General features: G+C 32.5%; 1 protein-coding gene and 1 long non-coding RNA gene across 3 annotated transcripts; both read left to right on the top strand.

The window, feature by feature from the left end:
* The first annotated feature begins 805 nt into the window (after positions 1 to 805).
* Positions 806 to 4,825, top strand: LOC121261176 (sulfite exporter TauE/SafE family protein 3-like). Its single transcript, XM_041163405.1, has 12 exons — positions 806 to 1,082; positions 1,586 to 1,745; positions 2,295 to 2,495; positions 2,591 to 2,655; positions 3,204 to 3,231; positions 3,324 to 3,406; positions 3,516 to 3,602; positions 3,696 to 3,746; positions 3,849 to 4,070; positions 4,232 to 4,325; positions 4,446 to 4,586; positions 4,683 to 4,825. Exons 1-12 carry the CDS (start codon positions 864 to 866, stop codon positions 4,766 to 4,768), a joined length of 1,437 nt encoding a protein of 478 aa, XP_041019339.1. The 5' UTR covers positions 806 to 863; the 3' UTR covers positions 4,769 to 4,825.
* A 1,627-nt stretch (positions 4,826 to 6,452) lies between these two features.
* On the top strand, positions 6,453 to 8,985 carry LOC121261179. Of its 2 annotated transcripts, none has more exons than XR_005939838.1 (4): positions 6,453 to 6,685; positions 6,920 to 7,016; positions 7,574 to 7,646; positions 8,707 to 8,985. It is a non-coding gene; the product is annotated as an uncharacterized LOC121261179 (long non-coding RNA). The 2 variants fall into 2 exon arrangements; XR_005939839.1 differs by having other exon boundaries at positions 6,911 to 7,016.
* Positions 8,986 to 11,573: the final 2,588 nt, after the last annotated feature.

Here is an 11,573-nt window from a genome sequence, read left to right as displayed (position 1 = left end):
TAAAATTTAAAAAAATTATAAAAATTAGATAAAATAAGATGAGATTAGAATGACCGTAATAAAAGAGACCTAAAAGCCAAGGAAAGATCAAGAAAAAGTCAGAGTAGTGATTAATAGGTTAAAGAAATTCATGAGGAAAATATTAAAAAAAAAAAAACAGGCGGCATAATCTTTTGAAATATAATATACAGCACGGCAAGGAATGTGCTGATCTCCCATTCCTTAATAATTTAGAACCAAACAAGCGCATTTATCCATTAATGAATGTGTCGTGTAATTACAAAACTCTGACTCCTACATAAACTTCCAACATTGTATCATTATGTTCGATAGTGTAAGATCTGATTTATTTCTCCGCATTTGAGCCAGCGTTCGACACAGCACCCTCTCAATCTCGTTTTTATCACCTCTCGATCGCTTACTCTCGTTCTTTTTCCTTTCCCTTTTTTCCACGATTTGGGTTGGATTCTTACATTCCTCTTCGTATCCATCACACCTTTTATATTTCTGTCGTGATACTTCTGTATCAGTTCTTCAGAAAGCTCTAGGGGAACCTGATCGGTCTCATACACAAAAAAAGATTCAACATTTTCGGTTTCTTTTATTTTCCCCCAAGGTTTGTGGTAATCCAAACCAAGGCCGAGCGCACTCGGTCTCTGAACTGCACGAGAGTTTCTTGGCATTCTGAAAGTTTTGTTGGAAGTAAGAGCTCTCATGTGATTCTGTTGCTGCATAGGAAAAAAAAAAGGTTTTTTCTCAGGTTGTTGGAGATTAATATCTTGAATTTGTAGGATTCTTGGTGATATTTTGTCAATCAAAGATTCAGAAAGCGATTGTGTACAAGTCTATAGTATCGGAATCTGATGGCTGAATTCGGATCGAAATGGCTGTGGGGTTTGAGATCGGTGTGGATGGTCTTGTTGAACTTTCTCTTAGCTTTGGTGTTTGTTTCGGCGGAGAGGGGCATGAGACTGCAGGCTTCAAGAACCAATGAAACAGAAGGACCTGAATCCAGTTATCTTCTCAAAGCAATAAATTTCTTATGGCAACCAGACAAATCGGGCTATCAACACGTTTGGCCGGTATATTCCAACTTTTCACATTCTTGTTAAATACTTTCCTCAACTTATGCGAAGCCCTTTCCAATCAGCCAAATAATTCCATTATATTTATCTTTTACTTGCCGTTTGTCTTCTCAAATGAGTTGGATAAAAATTAAAAATAAAATAAAATATTATTAAAATATATTTTTTTAATATTATTTTTATTTTAAAATTTAAAAAAATTAAATTATTTATTTTATTTTACGTGAAAATTTAAAAAAAAATATATTCATCAGATAAAATGGTTGAAAATTTTTTATAAAAGTGAATCAGACCTTAACCTTTATGAAAAAAATCCAAGATTGTTTTAACTATTAATTTGTTTTATGTGGGTAGTGATGCATGTGGACAAGTACGCTATATCTGGGATTATGTAGCAGAAAACCAAAGATTCTTGTCGTATGGCTCGTGCTATATATTAATAGACTGTGAAATTACTTGGGGTAATTTAAATATGGGTAATTGGGATTTTTTCTTTACAGGAGATGGAATTTGGATGGAAAATTGTTGTGGGCTCAATAATTGGATTCTGTGGAGCTGCGTTTGGGAGTGTTGGTGGCGTTGGCGGTGGTGGTATTTTTGTTCCTATGCTTAGCCTGGTTATTGGGTTTGATCCGAAGTCAGCAACAGCTATATCAAAATGTAAGAATAAGATGTAACTTTTTTTTCGTTTTAGTTATATTCTTGAAGGATGTTTTAAGCATTTTCGGTAGCTCGGTACAGATTGAAAATACTTGATCTCACTGAATCCAAGATGAAGGATGCTATAAAAAATAAATAAATAAATAAATCGAAAGGAACCAAAATAATGAGAGCTCCAAAATATATAAAAAAGTAACATCTCGCGTGCCGCGTAGAATGATTAAAAAGGTCAGTATGCTGAATGAGATTTTTTCTGCAAATACTTTTTAGGCCACCAGATTCTGAAAAGTAAAAGATTCTTGACCAAAAAGAAGTGGTCTTTATGCAAAATTTCTGAGAGAGTTAATTTCTCATGGCCTTTCTTTCTGAATTTAAGCTTGGAATCTTGGAGATGGCTGGCTTTTAAGCTTGGAAGACAATGTTTAGCTTTTCACATCGTTGCTTATATGCAAAATTTCTCGAACTTAACTAAATGCACACAAGGAATCCACTTATAAAAGAAACCATGACATAATTTACAACGTTATAAATTTCTTTTGTTTGTGTCAGGTATGATCATGGGTGCAGCAGTCTCAACTGTTTACTACAATCTTAAGCTAAGGCATCCTACACTTGATATGCCCATCATCGACTACGACTTGGTACTGCTCATCCAACCAATGCTCATGCTGGGCATTAGCATAGGAGTGTCTTTCAACGTCCTATTTGCTGATTGGATGGTCACAGTTTTGCTCATCTTTCTCTTCATAGGTAATAATTGGTTGAACCATAGTTCCGCTTGCTAGGCACTTTGCTCTAATAACACCTTGATTTATTTTTATTTTTTATTTTCTGGTGGCTTGCAGTTACATCAACAAAGGCATTCTTTAAGGGTGTTGAAACATGGAAAAAGGAAACCATTGTGAAAAAGGTAAAAGCATAAAAATTTACGCATATATGCATGATTTCGAGCTATGTTCTCTCCATTGAAAGTCAAACATCTTTTGTGCATTTTAAATATGTTTTATTTTATCACATTTGAAAGAAATCTTTTTTGTTTTGCATTTAAGATAACTTTTTTGTGGGTAATGATATACTTACAATTTCTTTACAATTATTTTACAACTCATTTTCAATCAATCAATACAATCGTGCCACTCTATTAAAAATAAATTTCAATATTATAAAATTACCCTTTATTTTATGTAGAGTTGCAAAGTAATTGTAAAGAAGTTGTAAGTGAATAATTTTCCTTTGTGATGTGCAATACACCATTTCGTCTCCTGAATATTTTATTGTCAACTTCAACTTCTTAAATCTACTTTATAAATGGATTTGGGGCCTTCATTACCTCATGGTGTTCTGAAAGAGTGGGGAAAGCATTCAGTTTCACGTTTGGTCTATATGCACCTTTTGTTTTTCTGTTATTAATACTGAAATCAATTGCTTACCATTGAGTCTCATTGTTCCAAATTTTAGGAGACTGCTAAGAGACTGGAGTCAAATGGTGAGTTGATTCTCTGTTCGTCTAATTGTATAAAAAGCAGTGCTTGGAGTTTATTTCTGAAATCAGTTTTTATATTTGTCTTCCACTACCAGGTTCTGTTGGTGCGGAAGTGGAATACAAGCCTCTTCCTGGTGGTCCGGGAAATGGTGTTAAAAAGGACTTCAAAGATACAAAGGTAAGAAGACTCTTGGTAAATTGTCATTGTGCAAGAACTTATAAATAAATAAATAAACCTGTCATTGTGCAAGAGCATTCTGGAAGCTGAGTCAATGCAAATATTGCAGGTCGGTATTCTTGAGAATGTTTACTGGAAGGAACTTGGACTTCTCGTTTTTGTTTGGGTTGCATTCCTTGCAATTCAGATCGCCAAGGTTTTATCTCTTATTCCGTGCTTTCCTGTAAAAAGTTTTATATCATTCAATCCTTGATTATGTGATAGCGTGATCATCTCCCACTGATGACAGAATCATACAGCTACATGTTCAACGGCATACTGGGCATTGAACTTGCTGCAGGTATTTATTTTGACACTAGAAACCACCCATGTTATTTCCTCTCTTTCTGTGTATGAGTTTGTGTTTGGCCAAGTTACTTCAAATACCTGACACCGTCCACAGATCCCTATTTCTTTTGGGGTATCTTTGTATGAAGCAGTTGGCCTTTACAAGGGACACAGAGTTATTGCATCCAGGGGAGAAGAAACGACAAATTGGCGAATCCATCAGCTGGTTATCTATTGCGCCTTAGGTATATTGGCTGGAATAGTTGGTGGGCTACTTGGACTTGGTGGAGGGTTTATAATGGGTCCACTATTTTTGGAGCTGGGAGTCCCTCCTCAGGTGAGTTTGTGGTTTTCATTAAATACATCTTATTACTCACATACAGATATCTTGTTATATCGTCTTGAAGTTGTGTATATGTTGCAAACTAGTTAAAAATCAATGGAAAAGCATCTCGTTGTTTACAGATATATCATCCATAACTTCTGAGTTCTGTGCAGGTCTCAAGTGCCTCTGCCACCTTCGGAATGACCTTCTCTTCATCTATGTCTGTTGTGGAATACTACCTGTTGAAACGGTTTCCTGTTCCTTACGGTAAGTCACTATGGCACAACACCCCGATGGTTCGCTTCCTTGGGTTTTTTTTCTTTTAAATACCATCCATCATTTTGACAAGAAGAAATTTCATTGAACATTTGCAACTTTTTGTGGCAGCTCTCTACTTTGTTGGTGTGGCTACCATTGCAGCCTTCATAGGGCAGCATATTGTAAGAAAGATGATCATTTTACTTGGAAGGGCATCACTGATCATCTTTATTCTAGCCTTCACTATATTTGTTAGTGCAGTATCACTTGGTGAGCATTATTGTTCCCTGTCATTTGGCCCATTGAAATATAATTTTCCAAAATCTGTGAATTCGAATTCTGAAAAGATTTGTATCTGTTTGTTAGGTGGGGTTGGCATATCAAACATGATTGGGAAGATTCAGCATCACGAATACATGGGATTTGAGAACCTCTGCAAGTATGAGGCATAGCATGTTTCATGGCTTGCCTCTTTCTTCATTACTTTTCTTCCACTCTCTCTCTCTCTCTCTCTCCAAAAAAAAAAAGAAAGAAAATTCCCAAGTTTTGTTTATGGGGTTAAACATACTCCTAAGGCTACAAATAGCTTTCACTTTGTACCAATTATTGTATGAAATAATGGAAGGTGACTGTTGCTTTGTTTCGTTCAGTTTGTTCATGTACTATATATATTCAAAATTTTTTTAACTCCCAGTTTTCTTAGTTGGACTAATTAATTACGTTTTTCATTTTACACTCTAAACTAAAAATAAATAAATAAAGAAACAATGTGTATATTAATTTTTTTTTTTATATATTTTTAAAATTTTACCGTCAGTTAATATTTAATTGTTAATATAAATAAATAAGTGGTTATCTTTACATCTCTAACGATTACATTTAAATGATGGTACAGAGTAAAATTTACTGCTGCGGTGCAAAATAAATAGGGTGCAAAGCAAAGAGAGTGATGGTTTGTGAATGAAAAGCATGTGTATTTTTTTTCAATCTCAACAAAAACAACTAAAAAATAATAAAGCAAATTTCAGTGGTATTTGGATTATTTGTAATTTAAACATGGCTGTATGACGTATCACCTTTTACGTTGGACCGTACGGTCAATATTTTTCTCAAAACATTCTTAAAATCCTTCTAAAAAATTTTAACTTCAATTTAAACACCTTTCAATTTTATTTTAAAAGATAACTTCTACATCAACATTTTATATAATCATGTCAAAGGCCTCTAACCTGATAGACATAAATTCTTAGTCTCTAAAATGAAGGTCTTGGATTCGAAACCCCCCTCCCAAAATGTATAAAAAGAAAAAAAGAAAAAAAATTATCTAATCATTATCAATTGTAATAAGAAGTAAAGAAAATATAAAAACCTACACAACACTACCTTAGAAAATTATACTGAAATACCTATTTAACTTTCCCTATTTATTTTTACAAATTTAAATATAGAATATATATAAAAAAATTATTTAACTTGTTGTATATAATTTTTTTCACAAAACTCATTAAACAATACATTTTAAACAAGTTAAGATTTCCTCAAAGTTTTTTTAACGTGGGTTTTTTTATATTTATTTATTTTGAAAAATGTTAAATGTACTAAAAAAATTTATAAAAAACTTAGTTATCCACATGTATGTTATTAATATGCTGAAAATCATAAAATTTAAATTTGAAAAAAAAACTAACAAAATAATCTTATAAATAAAATTATAAATAAAAATATAAGTATATGTACTACTAGTATTTAATTTTTAATCTAACGTGGGTTGGTATTTGATTGATCGCAAGTTTCCTTGCGGTGGGTTGCATTTGGTTGGAATAGATATTCTGCATTTAATGCCAAATTCTTAATTTTATTTATAATTTTGTTAATTTAAAAAAAAAAAAAATGATGATGTGGTAGGCATTGAACCGTCTACCGTATCAACTGTGTGACCGAGATTGATGGACACACGGCTGAAAGACGACGTTGTAAGTAGCAGCAGTTGAACTAATTGTGGTCACACGTTGTCTGAGATCTGTTAGAGTTAATAAAAACAAAAAACAAAAAATATATATTTTTAATTATATAATTGATATAGGAGCTTTCTATAATTCTATAATTTTTGTTATAATTATATAACAAAAAATCGTCCAAATTCCAATCCTGCCTTGGATTATGATTGTACCCTAAATTGATTTTATTTGCCCACCGGGCTACCTTACCTTATTTCCTCATCCTTGATTTGAATCGCTATACCATTTGCCCTCGCGCACACCACCGTTGACCAACGCACCGAAACGTTCCGAGCTCATACGGGCGATTTGTCCATCTTCCAGACGATTCCTCGTCTCCTCCCTCTCTTTAGGTTTCGAGTCTGATCTGAGGTACTTCTCGTTTTCCTACTTTCAAAGATAATGAGGAGATTTGAATCATGCATTCCTTTTTACTTAAAATTTCTCTCAAGCATATTTTGCCGTCCTAAATGGGCCATTAATATATATATATATATATATATATATATAAAGCATATATTAATCATTACCAATTGACTGACGGAAATAAGATTACAACCAATTTTCAGTTGGTATACTATTTAACTATATGATTAGTGTTCATAGGTTTCGGAAGTTATGAACTGGATTCAGCGCAAGATCTATCTTTACAATGTCACTTTTGGGCTCTACATGTTGGATTGGTGGGAGCGTTATCTTTTCAGTATCCTTTATTTCCTCCCTTTTTCCTAAGATCTGATCAGCTTCACGTATGCTCTTCTACTTACTGTTACGGATCGACCCTAGATTTTGCTTACTTACCTATAATTGTGATGCAATATTGTATTTCTCGTAAACTGACGAAACTGTGAAATTGATTGTGTTCAATTTTGAATAACTGTTACGAATTAGACCCGTTGCCTAAAGAATGAAATGAAAATTCTGCTGGTCAGGTGCCATAGAGTTGTTTTCGTTGCTTCAATCTTTTGGTATTGTATAACAGGGTGGCGTCGAACCAGCAGTGTAAGCGAAAGCTGGGGTTTTAATTTTTTCCTTCTAAAATTCGTTTTGCGAAACCAAGATTTGGGAACCTCTGGTCTTTTTTTTTGCATGCTGCTAGTAGGCAACTTTATTTTTTGGGGGGCAAAAATAGCAGTAAATTGAGCTATGGTTTACGAAAGTTTTCTGGCCTGGTTGGTTCCATCTGCCATCTCAACCAAAGCTAATTTCCCCCCTTTATATGTTGTTGTGTTGTGCTTGAGTTCCTTAATTTTGTACCAGATACTTTGGTGATCGTCTTGATGTGGTTCATTTTTTACAACGGATCACGATATGTAACTGAGTTCTGCAAGAGGTAAACCAAAGAACCTTCATCTCTGGTTTCTTTTTGTGAGCAGAATTAGTTCTTTTTCTTGTATGACTAGATTATCATATGCATAGGTGACACTCTTGTATATGTTCCATGTACTTGGGCTCTTGTCTATTCTTATTTTCAATAAATTTTTGTTTAGCAATTAAAAAAAGGCATAATTAGCACTTCCCTGCTTTGCGAATCAGATAGTTTTGTGCTTGGTTACTGTGGCGTGGGATGTATTTTTCTTTGTGGAAATTTTTGCAAAGCATGTGTCATGATTGCTTTTCTATGATCGTAGATTGTAAAGTTCAATTTATATTTTAAATTGACTGCATTGCTTCCTTAGAATGAAACGAGAAAGGGAAGATGCAAATGAGAAAAGCTAGCTTGAAGAAGCTTGCCAGTTATTTCATTATCATGATGATGGCTGTACACCAAAATATGCTCTTGGCTTATTGGCCTATGCATCACCTTACATAAGTAAATCAGTTAATGGTGTCATTTTTTGCCTGAGTGGATTGGCAACCTCTTGCATAAGATAGTGTTGGAATCTAGATTCATAGCGGCTCTTGATATGGTTCTGATAGTCTATTCATAAATGATTTTTCCCTAATTTTTTTCAAATATTTTATCCTGGCATTTTTCTCAAATGCCAGGATAAAATATTTTGAATGGCGTCACCTTGCACAATTATGAAAATAAGAATACAGGATGTGCAATTGTTGCCCATCGTGTAGTGGTTTTATTAATCGGGGTGTTTTATTGTGGCGCAATTTTATTAGGTGATAGTTTAGGCCTCGTTTGGATTGAGAAGTGATCTTAACTTATTTCATCTCATCATTACAACTTTCCAAAATTTCCACACAAAATATAATAAACAATTTAACTTTTTCAAATCCCAAAACAATAATAATATTAAAAAATAATATTCTAACAATATTTTATTCAATTCATCTAAAACTATCTTATCTCGCCTCTCAATTCAAATGGGGCCTAATTGTTCCATGTAATTAAATTTGGAGAATTGAATCCTTAAAATGTCTTTGTGCCTATATGTTAGGTGGGGTTGGCATATCAGATATGATTGGCAGGATTCAACGGCACGAATGCATGGGATTTGAGAATCTCTGCTAGCACGACTCATTGCATATGTTTCTCTTCCTTCCTTCCTTCCTTCCTTCTGTTATGTGTGACGATCTTTGTTTTGCTTGTATCAATTCTTGGTTTCGATGGAATTGGCTTTTACTTCTTTATATTCCTTGAAGGCTTTGTTATTTATGCTTTCAATTCATAAGATGAACGTACATATAACTTACAATGTTACAATCATTTAGGATCAGACGATCTTTTTCTACCAGAAAAGGTAGCATGTTTCTTGTAGGAATTTTCGGTTATGTATTATTTTCCCAAAAGATGGATGAAAAGACCGGTTGGTTGTATTGCAACCCTCTACCTCACCAAACACACACGAGGGGAAGATCCTCTTTTCCCCCGTAAACAGTAAACATGAGGGCTCAACTCAGCTGTTATCATTCTCAGACTTTTGAGGCAGAAAGCTGAAGCGGAGAAGAAGGAAAAAAAAAAAAAAAAAAAAAAAACAGAGAGCTGAAATTTAGAGTTTAGATAGGGCTCCGTCGTATGTCTGTGAAGTATGAATAAGAAGTATGAATAACGATATTTTTACAATCATTTTATAACTAATTCTATTGCTAATCAATAACGTGAGAGCACTACTTCGAAATTACTGTCTTTTTTATTTGAATTTTGAATTTTTTTTTCCATTTAAATTTGAGTACTAAAAAGAATTCTAAAAAATCAATGGTATATACTACATGGCCAATTTTCTTGTATGATATCTGAATTTGCCTCTTGTTAGTAGGCCTGCCAACGGGCTAAACTCAATGCAACTTTCAGTTCAAACCAAAATCGGACGGATCTTAGAATATTATGTAGAGTTTAGTAATTTGGAGAGAATTCAATTAGAAACTCGATCTCTCAACCCAAATGGGAATTAAACTCAACTTACACTCGCGTAATTACAAAAATATTTCAATCAGATTTAAGAAAAAAAAAAAGGAGCTATTACTATATTAGCGAAAAAAAAAAAAATATTAACAAAGCACACCGCACTAAAAAGGCTCCAATAGAAATGACACATCTTTTTTTATTTAAAGAGCAATGATACGTATTAGTCGCACACTCAACGTGATGTTTTTTTTTTCTTCTTCCTCATCACGGTGTGCTGCGACTATAGTGGTTGATGTAAATAATTTCTCTTATTTAAATGATATTTCCACCACGATAATAAAATAAAATAAAAATAAAAAAAGTGAAATGATCTTATCGGCGGACAGTGTTGGGACCCACTCTTGGTGGGTCTAGTACTGCCCTTTTTTTTTAGAATAAACCTAGTCTGCCATCCAATTATATTGTTAAGTTTGACCGCTTATCAAATTTTTTTTTTTTAACTTAATGATTAAAAAAGTGATTTTAAGTGTATTGGTGTATTTTTTTTATTTTTTTAAAAATATTTAAAAATGATAAAAAAAATGTGAATATAAAAATTGGATTAAAAAAAACACTAATTTTACACTAGCGGTCACTTACAGCGTGCAGCAGCACGCTAGCTTTACCCATTTTCTTAAGGGTACTACTAGGGCATACCCCAGGCTAAATTTCACATTTTTATTTTTTAATATTTTTTAAACATTTAAAAAAATATATAAATATACTAATAGTCATTTCTTTAACCATTAAGTAAAATAAAAAATAAAAATAAATATATGAACAATTAAAATAAGGGAACATATTATCATTTTCTTTTTTTTTAAATCATCATTTCCTTAATTGTCATTCGATTCATTTCGCTCGTATTGATGAACTTCAATAACCATGTGACCCTTTTGATAGGTTAAAAACTTGCATGTAATAGATAGCAAGATCAGGTGTGTTCTAATTTTGATTCCTAATGCTTGCAAATTTCTTCTAGCAATTTTATTCTATAGCAATATATTGTTATGGAAAAAAATTGCTCGAATACTTGTAAAACAACACTGATGCAGCCAATCATAGTAGTAAAGTGTATAGATAGTACGTAAAAGTGACTGTACATAAAATTTATATATATATATATATGTGTGTGTGTGTGGAGAACCTAAATATCATAATTTTCTAATTTTTATCCCACCATAATAATGTAATATTGTCTATCAATTTTTGATTTTTTTTTTAAGTAAGGTTAATCCAATAATGATAAAAAATTATATATTTTCTATAATATGATAAAGAAAAATGATTTTCATCAATTACTATTCACCATCCCACACTTCACACCCAATGAAAAATATCCTTACATTATATGAAAAAAAATTATAAGTATCAAGTGTAAAAGTAAATAATAGTTGATATATAAAATTCTTATATAATAAAATTGAGACAAGAGAATGATATATAGCATAAAAATGTTGTAAGACGAGCATTTTTGTAAAGTAATGTTATTTTTATAAAATATTTTATAAAATTACCCATTATTGAACACAATATTGTGAAATGTGTTGTGAAAATTATTGTGTATAAATCATTTTCCTTCTTTTATATACGTGAAAATCTCAGTCATGGTAACAACGTGTCTGAAAAATAAAATGTATATAACTCAATTTGGTCTGAAAAACAGACATTCAATTTGGTCTGTCTGATACCAAAGGCATATGTCCTGAAGGCATAACACCCAAACCTCAAAAAAAAAAAAAAAAAAAAAAAATCGTCTGTCTGTATAAAACTCTTATTTTGTCTGTATAATTTCTATAATGTATCCCAAAATAAGCAAAATGCTTGCTTTGTCTGTATAATTTCTTAATTAAATTGTTGACCGCCGTGACCAAATTATAAATGCCAAACAGACCAAATTGAGGAGAACAAGCGAATGCG

This window comes from Juglans microcarpa x Juglans regia, chromosome 4D (assembly GCF_004785595.1).
Source record: "Juglans microcarpa x Juglans regia isolate MS1-56 chromosome 4D, Jm3101_v1.0, whole genome shotgun sequence".
In the NCBI taxonomy this organism is placed as follows: Eukaryota; Viridiplantae; Streptophyta; class Magnoliopsida; order Fagales; family Juglandaceae; genus Juglans; species Juglans microcarpa x Juglans regia.
The sequence above is the reverse complement of the archived record's forward strand: the minus strand, read 5'-3'. Positions and strand labels throughout refer to the sequence as shown.

Excerpts from the sequence above, each read along its gene's own strand:
- LOC121261176 (XM_041163405.1), top strand. The coding sequence starts at position 864 with ATGGCTGAATTCGGATCGAAATGGCTGTGGGGTTTGAGATCGGTGTGG. Across the intron at positions 2,496-2,590 it reads GCTCATCTTTCTCTTCATAG|TTACATCAACAAAGGCATTC; the intron begins GTAATAATTGGT and ends GGTGGCTTGCAG. Across the intron at positions 2,656-3,203 it reads AGGAAACCATTGTGAAAAAG|GAGACTGCTAAGAGACTGGA; the intron begins GTAAAAGCATAA and ends TCCAAATTTTAG.